This window comes from Mauremys mutica, chromosome 5, assembly GCF_020497125.1.
Source record: "Mauremys mutica isolate MM-2020 ecotype Southern chromosome 5, ASM2049712v1, whole genome shotgun sequence".
NCBI lineage: Eukaryota > Metazoa > Chordata > Testudines > Geoemydidae > Mauremys > Mauremys mutica.
The window spans coordinates 67,194,642-67,212,277 of record NC_059076.1 but is presented as its reverse complement, the minus strand read 5'-3'; the positions used below and the strand labels follow the sequence as shown (position 1 = coordinate 67,212,277).

Sequence of the window (17,636 nt, the reverse complement as noted above, 5' to 3'; positions counted from 1 at the left end):
AAGGCTACAGAAGCACTTGCATAAGCCTGGAAAACCCTCAGAATCCACAAGAGGACAGGGTTATCAGCCCCTAGCACCTCCAGCTCCTTGGCAGTGGCTGACCCCAGCTTCCCGGAAAATATAATACAGCATTAAGTTGGATGACCTTTTCCAGGTAACTTCCACCACAGTGGAGGGCAAGGGGAGAGAATGAAAGCCAATTCCCAGCGGCTGCATCAACTCCGTACTGTTCCTAATCGGCACAGAGAGGGATCCACTGGCTTCAGGCCTATGAGCATGCATGCATATATGCAGGTCCATTTGTAAGCGAGGGAGGTAGCTGAGAGGCATTCCTTATCTTGCTATGAAAAAGCAAGACTGTCTATAAGCCAAGTCTCGATGCACCCCATAATGTTTTTGTCAGACCAGTGGCAAACGTATTGAAGTTATTATAGCCAAGCTTTTGGCTTTTGTTTTTGGGTCATAGCTCTCTTTTTTCAAGTTGTGCCAAAAATCACTGCTTGAGGCATCCTGTACATGTCAAGAAAGTTGTCATGGTCTATTGCACCAAAGTTTTGTTAACCAGTCACTAATCAGTTTGTTATAGTAGAATATAATTGTGCCACTGATGGTGTTACATTCTCCCACATGTCAGTAGGTAGTGCCATTCGTTTTTCTAGTAACAGCTGAGAGTTTAATTTTCTTATTTGAATGGGTGCCTCAGAAATAAATGATAATCCTTCATTTGAAATGTGTTCATTTTCAACCTCATTTTGTAGTCATTCATTTGTAATAATCTTAAGCAACACTTAACACTAGTATGTAGGAGAGATCAGATTGTTACTAGGATTTTTTTTTTTTAATTGACTTGCCCCTTTAAGAACAGAGGCTTGGCCAATTTCAGCAACTGCAGCGCAATTGTTATTGTATTCTAGCAGGGAGAAGCTCACAACACTCACCACCTTGGAATAATTCCATTTTCTAAACTTGTTGTTTGACTTCGGAGCCAGCGGCGCTGGTAGCTACTGGAAGAGGAGGATGAGGAGCTTGGTGATGGGAACGGTGTAATCAAGAGACTACTCAGAGATGCTGTCAAGAAAACACACACATGGACATTTTGTAGGGTGCTGATTAAACAAAAAACTATTCCCTTTGGCCAGGTTAACATGAATATAATTTTTGCCTATCGATTTTCTCATTTAAAAAAACAAAAACAAAAAAACAAACCAGTAGCTTTCCTTTCAGTCTGACTCATTCCCAGCAGGTGAAACCATAATTATTTGAATTATTCTTGCTGCCTTAACATAGTAGAAGCCTTTTTTCTTAACAGCACCAGAATGTTGTATGTAGTGGAGACTAGACTGATGGCGTCTCTCTCCTCTGTGCTGGCTGTACTCCGCTGAAGCAATCTGTCCTAAAAGATGTTGCCAGTCACGACAGGCAGGCCAACCTCTACCCACTGCTTTTCCTCCCACTGACCAAAAATCCTCTCCCCTCTTTTCTTTAGTGGAAGTGCTACTGTTGATTTCTTCCCTAGCATATACATTTATATTACTGAAGGACTACATAGATGAGAATCAAATGAGTTAATGATGTAAAGGCAGAGTATCACAAGATACATTCCCTTTCTTACTGATTTGTAGCAGAGAAGGGGAAGAGTATGTTCTAGCAGCGGAGCTGATGAGCAGAAACCTAGTTTATAGGGAAGGGAACTGCTCAACAGATCCACAAGTTCGCGTGGATGTGCTATAAGCAGCGATATCCAAACTCCACCCCACTGGTTGGGCAAAACCTGAATCTGTTGAATCACTGTGCTAAAAAGCTTTGCTTTCCTCAAATGGGAGAAAAAGAAACACAAATACCTGACCGAGCAATGCCGCTGTCTCTGTCCTCATTTTGCCCTCTGCTAGGCATATCAACCGGGGTGCTATGTGCTAAAGTAAACAGATCAGATCAACAGAAAACATTACATGTTGCCTCATATTGTTTGTCAGTGTTAAGCAAAGTTTATGTTTAAAGGGCACACAACAGCAAAGTCACATCCAGTGCAGTTAATTTAAGCAATAGCTATGTCCACAGTGTGTGAGCAGATAAAAAACATTCCGTGTTTGAAGAGGTAATAGCAAGCAATATTTCAATACTGAACACTACTAGTGAGATTGCGTTTTTTATTTTAGACTAAAATACCTTCTAAGTACCTGTAGGAATCTGAACATTAATTTATATACACTGAAAAAGCCATACAGCTGAGAACCAGCCCCATGAAAAAGTGCTTCAGGTTGAGTATCCAAAAATGGGAGCACCCAAAATCTCTAGCCACATTAGAAAATCATTTTTGTGGCATCACTGGCATTGAACAGGCTAACAATACTTTATATGGAGTATCAGTTTCAGTTGTTTTTAAATTAACCACTATGCTTGCTTTATAGCATGAAGCAAAAATTCAATCCAGTGTAGATCACCAGTAAGTGTTAGTAGCACATATTCACTTAACTTATGAAGCATGCAAGATTTGTGAGGGAAGTGAAGTAACTTTTCATTTTTGCAATCAACAGGATCAGTTAGATCCGAGGTTTCCCCACAGCATGAGTAATCGTCATGCCTGTAAAAGGATCTTTTCATATGTAAAGTAGACTAAATGCTACTTTCGAATTTAAGATAAAGCCTTTAATATTGGAAAATCGAAACTTAACCACTCCCAGACTCAGTTCAATAATGTCTTAAAAGCGTTGCCATCAAGTGAAAAAAAATCCACAGATCAAAAGATATGGGAGGAAAGCAAAGAGGGAAAGAAGCAAAAGGGAACTGCACACCAGCAAGAGATCAAATGTAGACCAGGAAACATAAATCCTCTTAGAAACATAAGGGCTCATTTATTATTGAATACACATTACATTAGGAAGTTTCCTTAATGTGAACATTTGTGGTAGAGGTGGGAGGGAAGAACAGGAAGCAATTTAGTGCAGCCTGGTATTTCAAGAAGGCTTGAGTCAAAATATAAAGCCAATATGTGCCTATCATCATCTTCATCACTTTAGCCCTCTGTTTCTAGAGTGTAATTATGGACCTCCTGACAAGATTCAGAAGAAGCTGGGTTACTGTGGGTGGGTGGGCCACACTGTGCTCAGCATTCCACACAAACCTGCAAAGAAAGAAGCACTCCGGATGAGCCGGAGGGGAACTCCTTCAGATACACCCTGCAGCACTTTGCTGCTACACAGCTGTAACACACCTAAAAACAGCAACGCAGAGAGAGCGCAAGACAAAAACAAAACAAACAAAAAACAAACAATTAAAGACAATGCAGGGGAAAATAATTTAAAAAAAAAACAAAAAACAGATGGCCTCATCAGGAAAACTTTTTTTTTTAAACAAAATAAAATATTTACCTAGATTACTTCCACTACGGCAGGTGCCCAAACCATTTTGATTAGAGCTCAGTTTTCCCAGATTGGGATCTTGGTTGATGTATTCAAAGCTATCTTGCAAGCTAAAAAGGGAGAAACATCAAAATTTCTAAGAAGGGGGATAGAATGGCTTCCATTAACATCAAACTACACTCTGTTTTGTTTGCTTTGTTATAAAAATCTAACTTCAGCACCAAGCTTAAAGATTAGCAGATACTCCTATATTATAACAGATATTTATAATGGAAAATAGATCATGGAGGACTGTAGACTTTAAGACTGTACTTTTCGGAATTAACTAATTTTCCATGTTTGGTTTCTGCCCACAGTGATTTTGAGGGGTAGAGGGGGATTGAGCAAAATCTCATCAGCCATTTTTGAAGGGGGGTGGGGGAAGAGGAGGAGAGAGAGAGAGAGAGGGGTAGAAAAATATATACATACCTTCATTATATTAAAAAGGTAACCTTGTTGGCAGTGGGAACTTGTCACTGAAGATAGAGACTAAAAACCTTTGAATGTTTATACAGGCCTCTAAACTTTGAGTTTCACCCATTGCTCATCCAGAGCACACTTAAAGAGTCAAAGGGTACATCTACACAGCAATTAAACACCCATTGCTGGCCTGGGTCATCTGACTCTGGTTCATTGGGCTTGGGCTGTGGGACTGTAAAATTGCTGTGAAGATGTTCAGGCTGGTCTTGGAGCCCAAGCTCTAGGACCCCACAAGGGGGGAGGGTCCCATAACCTGGGCTCCAGCCTAACCATCTACACAGCAATTTTTAACCCTGCAGCCCAAGCCTCATGAGCCCAAGTCAGCTGACCTGGGCCAGCTGCTGCAAGTCATTTATTCCAGTGTAGATGGACCCTGAACGATCCCATTCAGTATTCTAGAGCTCAGCATGTGAATTCTGCTCATAAACAGTCTCACGCTCTCTCCCCCTTTCACTCACTGCCAGCCAACATTTGGTTTTATGAGCTTTCCAGTTTTATACAGACCAACCTTAGGAGCAGTGACAGAAGAAATCTAAAATGAGAGTGAGGAATGACAGGAAACAACCAAACTTACTTATTTGTGCTTCCACTGAAGCTTCCCACTCTGGCTGAGAACACTTTACTTATCATAAGCTGCGGAGGAGAGCTGAAAGGATAAACAATCATCATCTCAGTGACTCAACAGTTCCAATACCTTCTCCTTCCCCATTTCCAAGCATTTGGCAATATGGATAATCCTAGAAGAGGAAACTCACTTACCGTATGTAGTGGATTTTCAAGGTAGAACCTTTGTAACTCATTGCCACTGAGCCAAACATCATTTCTCCAAGCATGTTGACATCAGAGGCTGGTCTAGTGTACTATAGATAAGTAAGGGGAAAAAAGCCAATCATAACCATTGCATTATTTTAGCATGGTGCTCAGCAGTACTAAATTTTGAACATGAAGTACAAGTAATCTCTGCTTCCCAGTGAAGAGCAGCATATACCAAGTGGTGTTTGTGCAATGCGTACTGTGACAGGGTCGGACCAGATGGCTACAGGAAAGCGATAGAAGGCAGCTATATTAGCCTCAGATTAAGCAGGTCCCTTTTCCCTGGGTTAGGTAACAGGGGTGGTTCCAGAACAATGAGGAACTTGCTCGAACCAATTAAGGCAGGCAGGCTAATCAGGGCACCTGGTTTAAAAAGGACCTTGCTTCACTCAGTGAGGGCCACACAAGGAGCTGAGAGTGGGAGGGTGTGCTGCTGGAGGACTAAGGAATACAAACACTATCTGGCATCAGGATAAAGGTCCTGTGGTGCGGATAAAGGTGGTGTTGTGAGGAGGCCAGGGGAGCTGTAGCGGTCACACAGGTGTTACACAACACCGTAGACAGCTGTGATCGACAGGGCCCTGGGCTGGAATCCGGAGTAAAGGGCAGGCCCAGGTTCCCCCCATCCCCTCAACTCCCTATTGGATACAAGAGGAATTGACCTAGACTGTGGGTCCCACTAGAAGGGAAGGTCCCTGGCCTGTCCCCTGACCCACTAGGTGGATCAGCAGAGACCGCAGGGATTGTTCTCCTTCCTTTTCCCCATGCTGGCCAGTGATGAGATTAGCTGAGTGAACAGCAGGTTTGAACCAGTTTAGCCACTTTTGCAAAAAACAAACAAACAAACAAAAACCACCAGCAAAAGTGGCTAAACTGAGGGCTGCCATGAATCTCTGATGTGAGCAAATCTGCCAATAAGTGCAGGATCCACCAAGGCAGAGGAGGAACTTTGTCACAGTACATACAGTTACAATACATACTTTATTTAGTTCATTAGAGAGGCCCACTAGTTCAAATTTGCATGGACTCTCCCAAAGGTCTGCAATGAAGACACTCATGCACAGTCTCTGCAGCTGAACCAGACAAGTAATTTTATATCTCTCAGCCACATTTCTTTATTGTAGGATGTTGCTTGAGAAAGACTGCAAGCATTGCAGGTCTGAAGAGTCTGGACCCTTAAGTGTTGTTACTTTTAAATTTAAAAATCATTCCCGGTCTAAATTAACTCATTTAGATGGCAAGATATACTTGGAATGACGATTTTTAAAAAAGGAAAACAAAATACTTACTATATTCCAAAGATCTACTACCAGTAAGAGGATAAACTCCTATGTATAAGTTCTCACCACAGTTAAGGTAGTAACTTGCATTTCAACACAAGGATACAATTTCTTAAAACAAACCCAATCCACATGAAGTCTCATGTGTCTCTTAGCACAGGACAAAGGTTTGCCTTTTTTTTTTTTAAGGAGATTCACACAAGCGATTTTACAGAAGCACACAGGAATTTTAAAAAGTAGAAAACTCATTTTTCTGAGTCTTGAATGTCCTTTTTTAAAATCAGCACCCAAGAAACTCACATGTGGGCTTTAGGAGAGTGGAAAAGTGCACAAAAGCAACAGGCCTTGCTCTGTGGAATCATCTGCCTTGCTCTGACTAAATTTAAAAAAATTCAGTTACTAGAGGCACAGCCACACTAGAGAGCTTACAGGTGCAGCCGTGTCGCTGTAAACTGTCTAATGTAGCTGCTCTAAGCAAACAGGAGAGACCTCTCCCATTAACTACTCCAGCCCCAAAAAGCAGCTCAAAGTTATGTTGGTGGGAGAAGCTCTCCCGCCGACACAGTACTGTCCACACCAGTGCTTATGTCGGTGTAACTTATGTCGCTCGGGGGTGATTTATTCCTCCCCCACACAAGCAGTAGGATAGACAGCCTCAGTGGCAGGCTTCTAGGGATTTTGCAGGGGGGGGACCCCCCAAAAAACAGGGTATGCACTTTTTAAAGATAAATTTAACTTTAAAACGTCACTTCCGACTGAAAGCTTTTTTCTAAGACTAATGTTAAGGTAACACTTGAGGGTAAGTCTATGCGGCAAAAAAACCCTTCCAAAGCAGCAGGTCTCAGAGCCTGAGTCATCTTACTCAGATTTGCGCTATATCTATAAATAGCAGTGTGGAGATCCTGCTTGGGTTGGAGCCTGGGCTCTGAGACCCTCCTTCCTCACCAGTTTTCAGAGCCCACCAGCTCCAGCTGGAGCCCAGAGTGTCTACACTGCTATTTTTAGCCTCATAGCAAACAGCAGGAGCCTCAGTCAGCGGACCCAGGTTCTGACACTCCCTACTGCTGCTGTTTTGTTTGGGGTATTTTTGCTGCATAAATGTACCCTAAGATTACCAGAACTGAAAAACTGAAGAAAAGGACCTCACCTACACACAAACACTAGCACCAACTAAAGTAATTAAAAAAGTTTCTAGTTACATGTATAAACAAACAAGTTTTATCTAAGCCCTAATTCTCTGTGTATTTGACAGTATTTTGTGTAGTCAATTTCATAATTTCCTCAACATGGGAAGTTCAGCACATGCGTAACTGAGTGTAGGATAAGGGCCTAACTTTTTATATGGTAGTAGTCACACTATGTGGTATGACTAGTTATATACTTTAAGTTTTTATGGGAACTTCACCTCTTTACAGGAACTCTGTTTACGTGAGACTTTCAGAGATCAAAACAGAGGAAAAAAGCATTTTTAAATAAACCAGGAAGATGTGATTGCCATTTTTTGTGGTTGTACAGGGGACCTGAAAGTATTTAGCCATTTTTTAGAAACTGACTAGATTTCATATTGACAGGGTCTGTTTACAATCTTTCCCATAATCAGCTGGGTTCAACAGCTCCTGCAGAAGTTATGAGCATTGGCTCCTGCAATGGAGGATTGAGAAAAAAAACATTATATTTTTCTAGACCAAGAATGTGGAGCACCATAAAGCACTTACATACTTTTGAAGTATGTCTAAGTTTAGACTATAACTATTTTATGAAAAAGTTCAGAAAAACTGAAGAATTGTGAAATTTAAAAAACTGAACATAGGAACTTCTAAACTTACATAACACTTTAAAAATAAAACAAAACACCCCTCCTCCTCAGCATGTGGAAGGAAAGAAATACAGTTCAGATCCCCAGCATCAGTTTCATATTTGACATACTACAAATCCTATTTAAACAGACATTTGTGAATTTAACACAAAGTTATCATCTTTAGTCGTTCAGTGAAAATCTATATATGGATTTGCGTCGATGTGTTACCATTACCTGGTACTTTGGAAGCTGGTCCTTGACATGCTGTGTACAGCCCACTGATGGACTATGGGAAGAAATACTATTGGTTCCATTGCTTGCTTGGCAGCACTTGGCAGAAGCCTTTCCTGAAGCATCCTCTATTTTCTGTGTCAGAAAAGGTCGATGATGAAAGTAAGTTTAACAAATGAAGATTTCTGTTTCTAGCTGCACCCCTGTGATCTCAGAAAAGTTTTATTAAGAACATACTGGAGCAAAAGAATAATTTTGAAAGATTTTATTTGTGGGTTAAAAAAAAAAAATCAATCCAAGTCATGGTAGTAACTTTGGCTTTTCAAGAGAAAGGAAAGTGATGCCCAGGAGAACAGAAGTGTAGAATTATTCTTGAACTTAGTCTACCAATGAATTAAGTTTTTGTTATAGAAATACATGTCACACACAGTATATAAATACTCTGCTTCTTCAGCCATCGTGATCCTGGTCAAAGTAATTTGTTACAAATCTATCTACAGCAAATGGTTTTTTTTCCCTGTTAGCATATATTTTATAGAAATCAGGAGTGAGCTGCAATCTATAACATAATTTGCTAACATTTATGCAAATAAATCTCATTTTATGAGCCGCTTTCTATGGATAGCGAGCGGTCACTCTCTTAAATTGCATGGTATTGTTTCTGCTTCACAAAATTAACAGCAGATTTCTTCAACAGAAGAACAGCCAGAAAAACACAAAGAGAGAATAATTGGCAGGAATATTAGGATGAATAATCATTTGCATAGAAGTTTAAGAATAAACCACTGCCCGTCTGAATATTTAGTGTGTAATATTCACCTGTCAATAACTGCATTGCCAACTCCCCAAGTTTAATCTCAAACAGGGGCGGCTCCAGGCACCAGCGCACCAAGCGTGTGCCTGGGGCGGCAAACTGCGGGGGGCAGCCTGCCGGTCGCTGTGTATGTATGCCCAATTTGGCAGCAGGTATGCCGAAGGCACAGGACCGGCAGACCTCCCGCAGGCGTGCCGCTGAAAGCCGCCTGCCTGCCGTGCTTGGAGCGGCAAAATACATAGAGCCGCCCCTGCTCTCAAATCACCGTTTGTATTATTTGACTTGCTCTACCTACCTAGGCAGTTTTTACTACAGAAAGACTCCTAACCTTTCAACAATTGCATGCTGTTTACATAGTAACATTGTGGTAAATGTTATCCAAGAAAAGAAGCATTTAGCTTTTTGAATAAAATTAAAAATAGAAGTTCTTGCATGCAGAGTTCCCAATTTAAAAACAATATTTTTTGTTTAAAAAACAAACAAATTCACACAAACTCTTTTTAGCTACCCATCAAAAAGGCTAGTTTGCCTAGAATAAATGCTGGCAAAGCATGTGTCTGGCTACATCTATGCTAGGAGCGGGAGATATGAAATATCGTGCTCTCGTAGAAATATCTGCAGTAGCCAGGGGCGGCTTTAGGCACCAGCTAAACAAGCAGGTGCCTAGGGCGGCGAAATTTAGGGGGCGGCGAAATGACGGGCGTGTATGTGCCCGCTTACCGGAAGAGTGGCGGGAGCTCTTCCCTGGCTGCAGAGGACAGGCCGCTCCTCGGCTTGTCCCCGCGGGTGCACACCAAGAAGCGGCCCCTTCTCTGCAGCCCGGGCAGGGCTGTGCTACCGGTTCCCACCTTTCCGCGGTAAGCAACCCCCGCCCCCAGGCGGAGCTGGTAGCGCGGCCCTGCCCCGGCTGCAGAGGGGGGGCCACTTCTCCGAGTGCACCGGCGGGGACAAGCGGAGGAGAAGCGGCCCCTCCTCTGCAGCCCGGGCAGGGCCGCGCTACCAGCTCCGCCTGGGGGGGTTGCTTACCGCGGAAAGGCGGGAGCCGGTAGCGCAGCCCTGCCCGGGCTGCAGAGGAGGGGCCGCTTCTCCTCCGCTTGTCCCCGCCGGTGCACTCCGAGAAGCGGCCCCTCCTCTGCAGCTGGGGAAGGGCTGCGCTACCAGCTCCCGCCGCTCTTCCGCAGTAAGGGCCCCCCCCAGGCGGAGCCGGTAGCGCGGCCCTGCCCCAGCTGCAGAGGAGGGGCCGCTCCTCAGCTTGTTCGCGCTGCTCTCCTGCGGGCAGCGGCCACCCCCCACCCTCCAGACGAAACCGGTAGCCAGCTGCGGGCCGCCTCCCTGGGGGGGGGGCTAGGGCGGCGCTGCGCTGCTCGGGGGGGCTGGGGCTCGGGCTGCGGTCGGCGCCGCTCGGGGGAGGGGGGGCGCTCTTCTTTTCTGCCTGGGGCGGCAGAAAAGCTAGAGCCGGCCCTGGCCGTAGCTCTCATCAAGCTAGCATGCTAAGAACAGTAGTGTAGCATGAGCAGCAGCATGGACTAACCACCTGGAGTCCATACCCCTGAGGTTCAGGCAGGTTTGTGCTCAGGATGGCTAGACCATGCTGCTGTTTGCTGCCACCCGTGCTGCCCCAACTACACAACTACTTTTAGAGGGCTAGTTTGATGACAGCTAGAGTGAGGATGTTTACACGAGCTGGGAATCAGATCCCCAGCTCCAAGTGTAAACATACTCTGATTTTTTTTCATTCTCTTAAACTATTAGCATTGCAATAATGACAAGAAGTCTCAATCTGGACCTCATTGTATTGGGCACTATACACAAATACTAATGAAACAACAATCTTTGGCACGGCATACATTAAAAAAAATGCTGAGTGTTGTAACTACATCAATGCACATATGCTTCACTGGTGCAAAGCAGGGTTTACTGGATTAAGTTGCATCTGTGTAAACTTTGCTTTACACTGATACATTAGGAGTTTGCACTGAAATAGTTATAAAACCAAGAAAATGGGAACTTAAGACATGCTCTTGGGTGGGGCTCGGAGAGAGATGGCAAAGACAATCCAGTAACGCTCTCATAATTCTAGAGAGCAGAAATAGGTTTCACTATAGCAGTGGCACAAGCAAGCCCTCTTACTATCAATTATAAAACTAACCAGACACGTGTAGAGGATTTTGTTGTTTTTTCTACATGGGGCTGACTGGTCTTTCATATTTTACTACATATTTGCATTCCTTTTGTGCAGCTTTTGCTTGGCACTGCGTTTATGTAACTGCTGCTTATCTAATTCCCAATGTGACTGTCATTAGGTTGTTATAAATGCACAAATGTTAGTAGTCATGTGCTTGACACAAGCTATTGACAAAAACAGCCTTAATATAAAAAAAAGTGTTCTGCTCTATGCCACCCACAGGAATAGCTAGAATAAAACACATTAACTATACTACAGCATGATTAACCATACTCTTCAATACCCTGGTTAAATAGAAGATAATCTGCCTAGTTTCCCAGAAGCAGATTTAAAGGTAAAACTGCCTTAAATCTATCCTATTTGTTTATATGAAGGGGAGAAGCTCCCTAATTCTTTGCTCATTTGGGGCTTGATCCTGTTCCAAACTGAAGTCAAAAGAAGTCTGCCATAGACAAATAGCTGCAGGTTTGGGCCCTAGCTTGGAAGTCTGGAAAATGCCAGTGGACCAATTGTTAACTAGAGCATTTCAAAGCTATACAGAGTTTCTGACTTGCAGTTCTGAATATTTAGCTTTAAGTGGCTATTTCAGTGTCTGATATGAAAATAAGGTGGTATGTTCTATTTGTTATAGGATATTTTGAAAACACAACAGAGACTCTCTCTCTAAGGACAATATTTTAAATGGAGATTTATACTTTATAAATTAACCTTTTTGTTTAAAATGTTTATGTCTTTAAGAGGAGCAAAACATTTTTATATAATTGTAAATACACCTTCCCATTCTTCCAAAGCAAATGCAACACTGTGTAATCAATCCCTTGGATATATAGTACTGACCTTGGTATTGGGGCTCATAATAAAAAAAAAAGGGATTAATATAGGCCACTCTGACCTATTTACCCTCAGAAGTAGATGATCAGTCATGCTCATCATGTGTGCCTTACTAATGTGGGTTAAGTCAACAGGTAATACTCGTGCAGCTTAATTTAAATACAGATTCAGATGGCTGTCTTTAAACTTTTTCATGAGCCACTTCTACAAAGCACTGCTATTTAAAGTGCACATTATAGCTAGTAATCACACACGGACTGTGCCAGTCAACACATTCCAGTGAACAGTATGTATTAGCTGTAATTTGAAATCCATCCAATGAAACTTGTTTATAACAAAATAGAGTTTCAGGGTAGGTCTATGCTTAAACCGCTGCAGCTTCTCCCGTTGGCGTCGTTAATCCCCCTCCGTGAGAAGCCCTCACATCGACATAGCACTGTCTACACTGCGGATTAGGTCAGTGAAACTGTGTTGTTCAGGAGTGTGGGTTTTTCAAACTCCTGAGTGATGTAGTTATACAGATGTAAATTTAGAGTGTAGGCCTCGCCTCAGAACTGTAACTGAGTAGAAGAAAAGTACAGCTAACAAGGAAGACATACTGTATCACTTTTGTCTTCTTAATATCAACTGGACATATTCAAATACACTTCTACCCCGATATAACGTGACCCTATATAACATGAATTCGGATATAACGCAGTAAAGCAGCGCTCCGGGGGGGGGGGGGGGAGGAGGGAGAGCTGCGCACTCTGGCGGATCAAAGCAAGTTCGCTATAACACAGTTTCACCTATGACAGGGTAAGATTTTTTGGCTCCCGAGGACAGCGTTATATCGGGGTAGAGGTGTACTGTTTAAGTGTAGCCTTGTAGATCCAGATACTGACAGAGATCAAGCCACACCTTAATTGTACATTTCCTTGTTTTTGCTGGTTTGTCTCACAACATTCAAAATTATGTATTGTCTGCTATTGTCTCAGTCACGTGCACATACTCTACTTTACAAAAAGTAACAAAAATGGAGTGGTGACAAAAAAACAAACAAAAAACCCCAGTGACTTTATTGGTTTAACTGAAGAGGTCCAAAGGGAAACCAAGTGCATCGGAACATGTGCCCACTCCCAGTGAAATAAGCAGATATCTCTGTGCAACTCATGCAAGGATTGGGCCTAAGAAATTAAAAATGATCAGCTTCAACATATACAAAAAATGTTGATGTCAGAAAAATACTAAAGTAAAAAAGGATCAAGTCGATTCAGCAATGCCTATGAGCAGGGCCTACATTGTTTTATATCAGTCACCATATTTTTTTTAAATGGCAGTAAGCTGGAATATATTATTTTAGGCTTTGCGGATGTAGCTGTAACAGGCATGTCCTGCATATTTCAAAAAAGTTTGCACCCACAACAAATGCAGCAAAAACTTCCAAAATAAAATGCAGAAATGAGCATTGTCTCTTTAAATTATTTCCATTCGGGGCCAGAGAACAAAAAAGAATCAAAGGACAGAAGCATATTAATGTTTCATACCTGAGCTGCTGCCTCATCAACTTTGCGCACTGCTTTGGAATCAAACAAGACCTGTCTGCCTCTTCTCTCACAATCCTGGTAAACTATCAGGCGGATTTCATTCAAGTCAAACTCCGAACAGGACCAGCTGCAGATTGCAAATACAGTCAGAAGTTATGTTATCTCACCAGAGAGCTAACGGACTTGAATAAGAGAAGGAAGTATGTACCATCAATTGGGTCTTTTGCACAATGGTGGCAGGAACCACATTGAAATTTCAACAGCATCTGAAGAGGATTTCATGGAAGTGCTGAGTGAGCACCCATGTTTTGATAATGAAAAAGCCATATTACAACCAAGTACATGTAGTGAGGCATGTCCAGTGCAGTTATAGTGGAAACAGCACAGTCTTCCCTGCTATGATTTTTTAAATCCCTCTTTATTGACTGTTGTGCTATTTACCTATTGTCAGAGCTGAGTTATCCTCATACATTAGAGGAAGACTCTAAAAAGAGGGAAGTCCTTTCAAGGCAGTAATGTTCCCTGTGGTATTAAAAAAACCTGAGCGCTGAAAACTATGCCACCAGCACCAAAAGGAAATTAACAGTAAAAACATGAATAAGCCTGAAAACCCAATGTGACAAAGTTCTGAGCCTGTATCGGTGGGTCCCATGCTTCCCGGCAGATCCAGTGGCCTCAGAAGCTCACTAAGGCCCTCAATGTGACCTCCCTTTCTTTGTGTAGTGGCAAAGGTCACAGCTTTATTAAGCTACTTTCATCACAGGCCAGTGTGGGAGGTGGGAAGGGGGAATACCCCACAGTCTTTGTTGTTCCTTAACGCTCAGTAGGTGCAGTCCTGCCTCCTTCCTAGACCTAGGCCTGCTTCCCCTCTCAGGGGGTTGCTGAAGAGCAAGGGGGTGGGGGGAACCCAGGCCCACCCTCTACTCCCAGTTACAGCCCAGGGACCCTAATAGCAGCAGCTGTTGGCAGCTTTCCCTTCACCACTGGTGCTGTTTTGATTCCCTGGGCCACCTCCCCTTGGTCCCCTTTTCCTAGCTGCACCCTTCGCTTAGGATTCAGCAACGCTTCCTCTCCTCCAGCTCCTTTCATCTAGGCTCTCTTGAGGACACTGGAAGGAGAGCTTTTAAGCACTGTGAGTCCAGCTGTCTCCATTAGCCTAACAGCCTTAACTGACCTTTCACCGGTTAATTGGAGTCAGGTGCCTGCATTAGCCTAACTACCTTAACTGGTTTCAGAGTAGCAGCCGTGTTAGTCTGTATCCGCAAAAAGAACAGGAGTACTTGTGGCACCTTAGTGACTAACAAATTTATTTGAGCATAAGCTTTCATGGGCTACAGCCCACTTCATCAGACGCATGCAGTGGAAAATACAGTAGGAAGATTGTGTGTGTGTGTGTGTGTATATATAGAGATTATATATATATATGAGAGAGAGAGAGAGAGAGAGAGAGAGAGAGAGAGAGAGAGAGAGATTACACACACACACACACACACACACACACAGAACATGAAACAATGGGTGTTACCATATACACTCTAACGAGAGTGATCAGTTAAGGTGAGCTATTATCAGCAGGAGAGGAAAAAAAAAAAAACTTAGGATCTACAAGCTATCCTGAAGGACGATCCATCACTCTCACAGATCTTGGGAGACAGGCCAGTCCTTGCTTACAGACAGCCCCCCAACCTGAAGCACATACTCGCCAGCAACCACAGACCACACAACAAAAACACTAACCCAGGAACCTATCCTTGTAACAAAGCCCGTTGCCAACTCTGTCCACATATCTATTCAGGAGATATCATCATAGGATCTAATCACATCAGCCACACTATCAGAGGCTCATTCACCTGCACATCTACCAATGTGATATATGCCATCATGTGCCAGCAATGTCCCTCTGCCATGTTCATTGGCCAAACCGGACAGTCTCTATGTAAAAGAATAAAAGGACACAAATCAGACATCAAGAATTATAACATTCAAAAACCGGTCGGAGAACACTTCAATCTCCCTGGTCACTCGATTACAGACCTAAAAGTCACAATATTACAACAAAAAAACCTTAAAAAACAGACTCCAATGAGAGAGTGCTGAATTGGAATTAATTTGCAAAATGGACACCATTAAATTAGGCTTGAATAAAGACTGGGAGTGGATGGGTCATTACACAAAGTAAAACTATTTCCCCATGTTTATCCCCTCCCCCCCCCACCCCACTGTTCCTCATACCTTCTTGTCAACTGCTGCAAATGGACCATTTTGATTACCACTACAAAACGTCTCTCTCTCTCCTGGTAATAGCTCACCTTAACTGATCTCTCTCGTTAGCGTGTATATGGTAACACCCATTGTTTCATGGTGTGTGTGTGTGTGTGTTTTCCTACTGTATTTTCCACTGCATGCATCCGATGAAGCGGGCTGTAGCCGCCGAAAGCTTATGCTCAAATAAATCTGTTAGGCTTTGGCTACACTTACACTTCAAAGCGCTGCCGCGGCAGCGCTTTGAAGCGCTAAGTGTAGTCAAAGCACCAGCGCTGGGAGAAAACTCTCCCAGCGCTGTCCGTACTCCACATCCCTGTGGGGAATAACGGACAGCGCTGGGAGCGTGGCTCCCAGCGCTGGGGCTCTGACTACACTGGCGCTTTGTAGCGCCGCAATTTGCAGCGCTGCAGAGGGTGTGTTTTCACACCCTGCTGCAGCGCTGCAAATTTGTAAGTGTAGCCAAGCCCTCAGTCTCTAAGGTGCCACAAGTACTCCTGTTCTTTTTACCTTAACTGGTTAATTGGCGTCAGGTGTCTTGATTGTTCTGGAGTAGCCTTTGTTTGGCTATCCAGGGAACAGGGACCCACTCATCCTGAAGCTGATAAAAATGCTCCTCGACTTATGCAAGGCGTTCTGGAACAGAACGCTTGCATAAGTCGAATTTTGCATAAATCAGGAAAGTGCACCTGACAATTATGCCAAAAAAAAGAAGAAAAAAAAAGAAAAAAGAAAAAAGGGAAAGCTTACAGAACTTTTTCTGTAAGTGCAGATTTGCGTAAGTCAGTTTGTGTATACCAGGGAGCGTCTGTATATTTGCCTTCCACTACTCTTTTATAGCCTTCTGGTCTGAGTCCATCACACCAGATAGCCATCACATGCAAAGGAGCTTTAAACTCCTTTTGGAGAGGGGAGGAGACACCCCAGAAGGCTACAAGTCAAGTACTTAATAACCGCATGGAGGAAAAAAATGTGAATAAAAGCAACTATGGTTTTGTAATTAAAAAAGATAAAAGAGCAGTAGTGCAATGGCCACATTGGAAGGTAAAAGTAGACATTAAGGTGGAGCCAGAACCCACACTTTTAAAAACAGGACTGAATCTGCATACCTTTACAAATCATGGTTGGGCTCAGCAGTGTTTTCCACTGTGTGCGATCCTTATGTTTGGAGCTTTGCCATCAGAAACGTGGAGGCCCTCAACTGATTGCTGACTGAAATCTAAACTTTTATCTCAAATAAGCATGTGACAGCCAAACTATTTTTGTCCAAAGTGCAGTAGAACTAAATATTTGTCTCTATTTAAAACACAGTACCATAGTAAAGGACCAAAGGTTTTCGCATAGGTTTTTACCCGCAAAAAACAAAAAAGTCCTTCTTCCTTTTATTCCTTATGTTAACATATTAAGGGCCCAGTTTTAAATTCACATGAACTAATAAAATTTCAGGGGTAGATCTTAGGAACTAAGTGAACAAGTTACAACAAAAAACAAAACAAACAAAAAGCGTTTTCACTAATGCCAGAATGTAAACTAGCTATTTAAATGTACACACATTTGTTATATTCCATAAAAATTACCTGAACCTGTGCATCAGCAACTGATTTTTGTAAAAAATGTAACACTCATTTGGAGACTATACATAAATATACCACCATCAGACACAGCAATAGCTGAGTAGTAGGGTGAAGGAATGCATATGGCTGATAACTGCACTGACACCAAGGCAAGAACTCTGTGCCAGTCGGTATGATACCAATAATGAAACCTGTGTATAATTAACAAGTCTCAGTAATGCTTAAAAACTTGCTAAGCCTTAAATCTGTAAGCTCTGACAGTCAAACCTCTGGGATTCAAGGAGGTTGCAAACTCTGTGCCCTCAGCCTAGGTTAACCCTCTTATGTTAAGAACACACGTTAAGAATGTTACAGAATAAGGTTCTGATTCTGATTTCAGAATAAGGTGACCAGACAGCAAATGTGAAAATCGGGGTGGGAGGTGGGGGGCAATAGGAGCCTATA

At 42.8% G+C, this 17,636-nt stretch overlaps 2 protein-coding genes across 6 annotated transcripts in view; one reads left to right on the top strand and one right to left on the bottom strand.

The window, feature by feature from the left end:
* The window catches only part of FNIP2 (folliculin interacting protein 2), a 74,993-nt gene that overhangs the window by 27,789 nt on the left and 29,568 nt on the right, over positions 1-17,636 (bottom strand). For 2 of the 3 annotated variants that reach the window (XM_045019479.1, XM_045019478.1), the window contains exons 2-9: positions 13,357-13,483; positions 8,004-8,135; positions 4,638-4,738; positions 4,453-4,524; positions 3,369-3,469; positions 3,122-3,211; positions 1,842-1,913; positions 939-1,068 (exon numbers count right to left, since the gene is read on the bottom strand). In XM_045019479.1, the coding sequence (XP_044875414.1) occupies positions 939-1,068; positions 1,842-1,913; positions 3,122-3,211; positions 3,369-3,469; positions 4,453-4,524; positions 4,638-4,738; positions 8,004-8,135; positions 13,357-13,483 (825 nt within the window). The remainder of the gene's footprint in view (positions 1-938; positions 1,069-1,841; positions 1,914-3,121; positions 3,212-3,368; positions 3,470-4,452; positions 4,525-4,637; positions 4,739-8,003; positions 8,136-13,356; positions 13,484-17,636) is intronic. The other variant, XM_045019480.1, reaches the window with a different exon arrangement.
* C5H4orf45 (chromosome 5 C4orf45 homolog) overlaps positions 1-17,636 on the top strand; it is a 108,883-nt gene that overhangs the window by 86,729 nt on the left and 4,518 nt on the right. Inside the window, exon 6 of one of the 3 annotated variants that reach the window (XM_045019482.1) lies at positions 915-1,118. The exons of 1 other annotated variant lie outside the window; for it this stretch is intronic. In XM_045019482.1, the coding sequence (XP_044875417.1) occupies positions 915-951 (37 nt within the window). In that variant the 3' untranslated portion in view covers positions 952-1,118. Of the gene's footprint in view, positions 1-914; positions 1,119-17,636 lie in introns of those variants that run through there. One more of the 3 variants, XM_045019481.1, reaches the window with a different exon arrangement.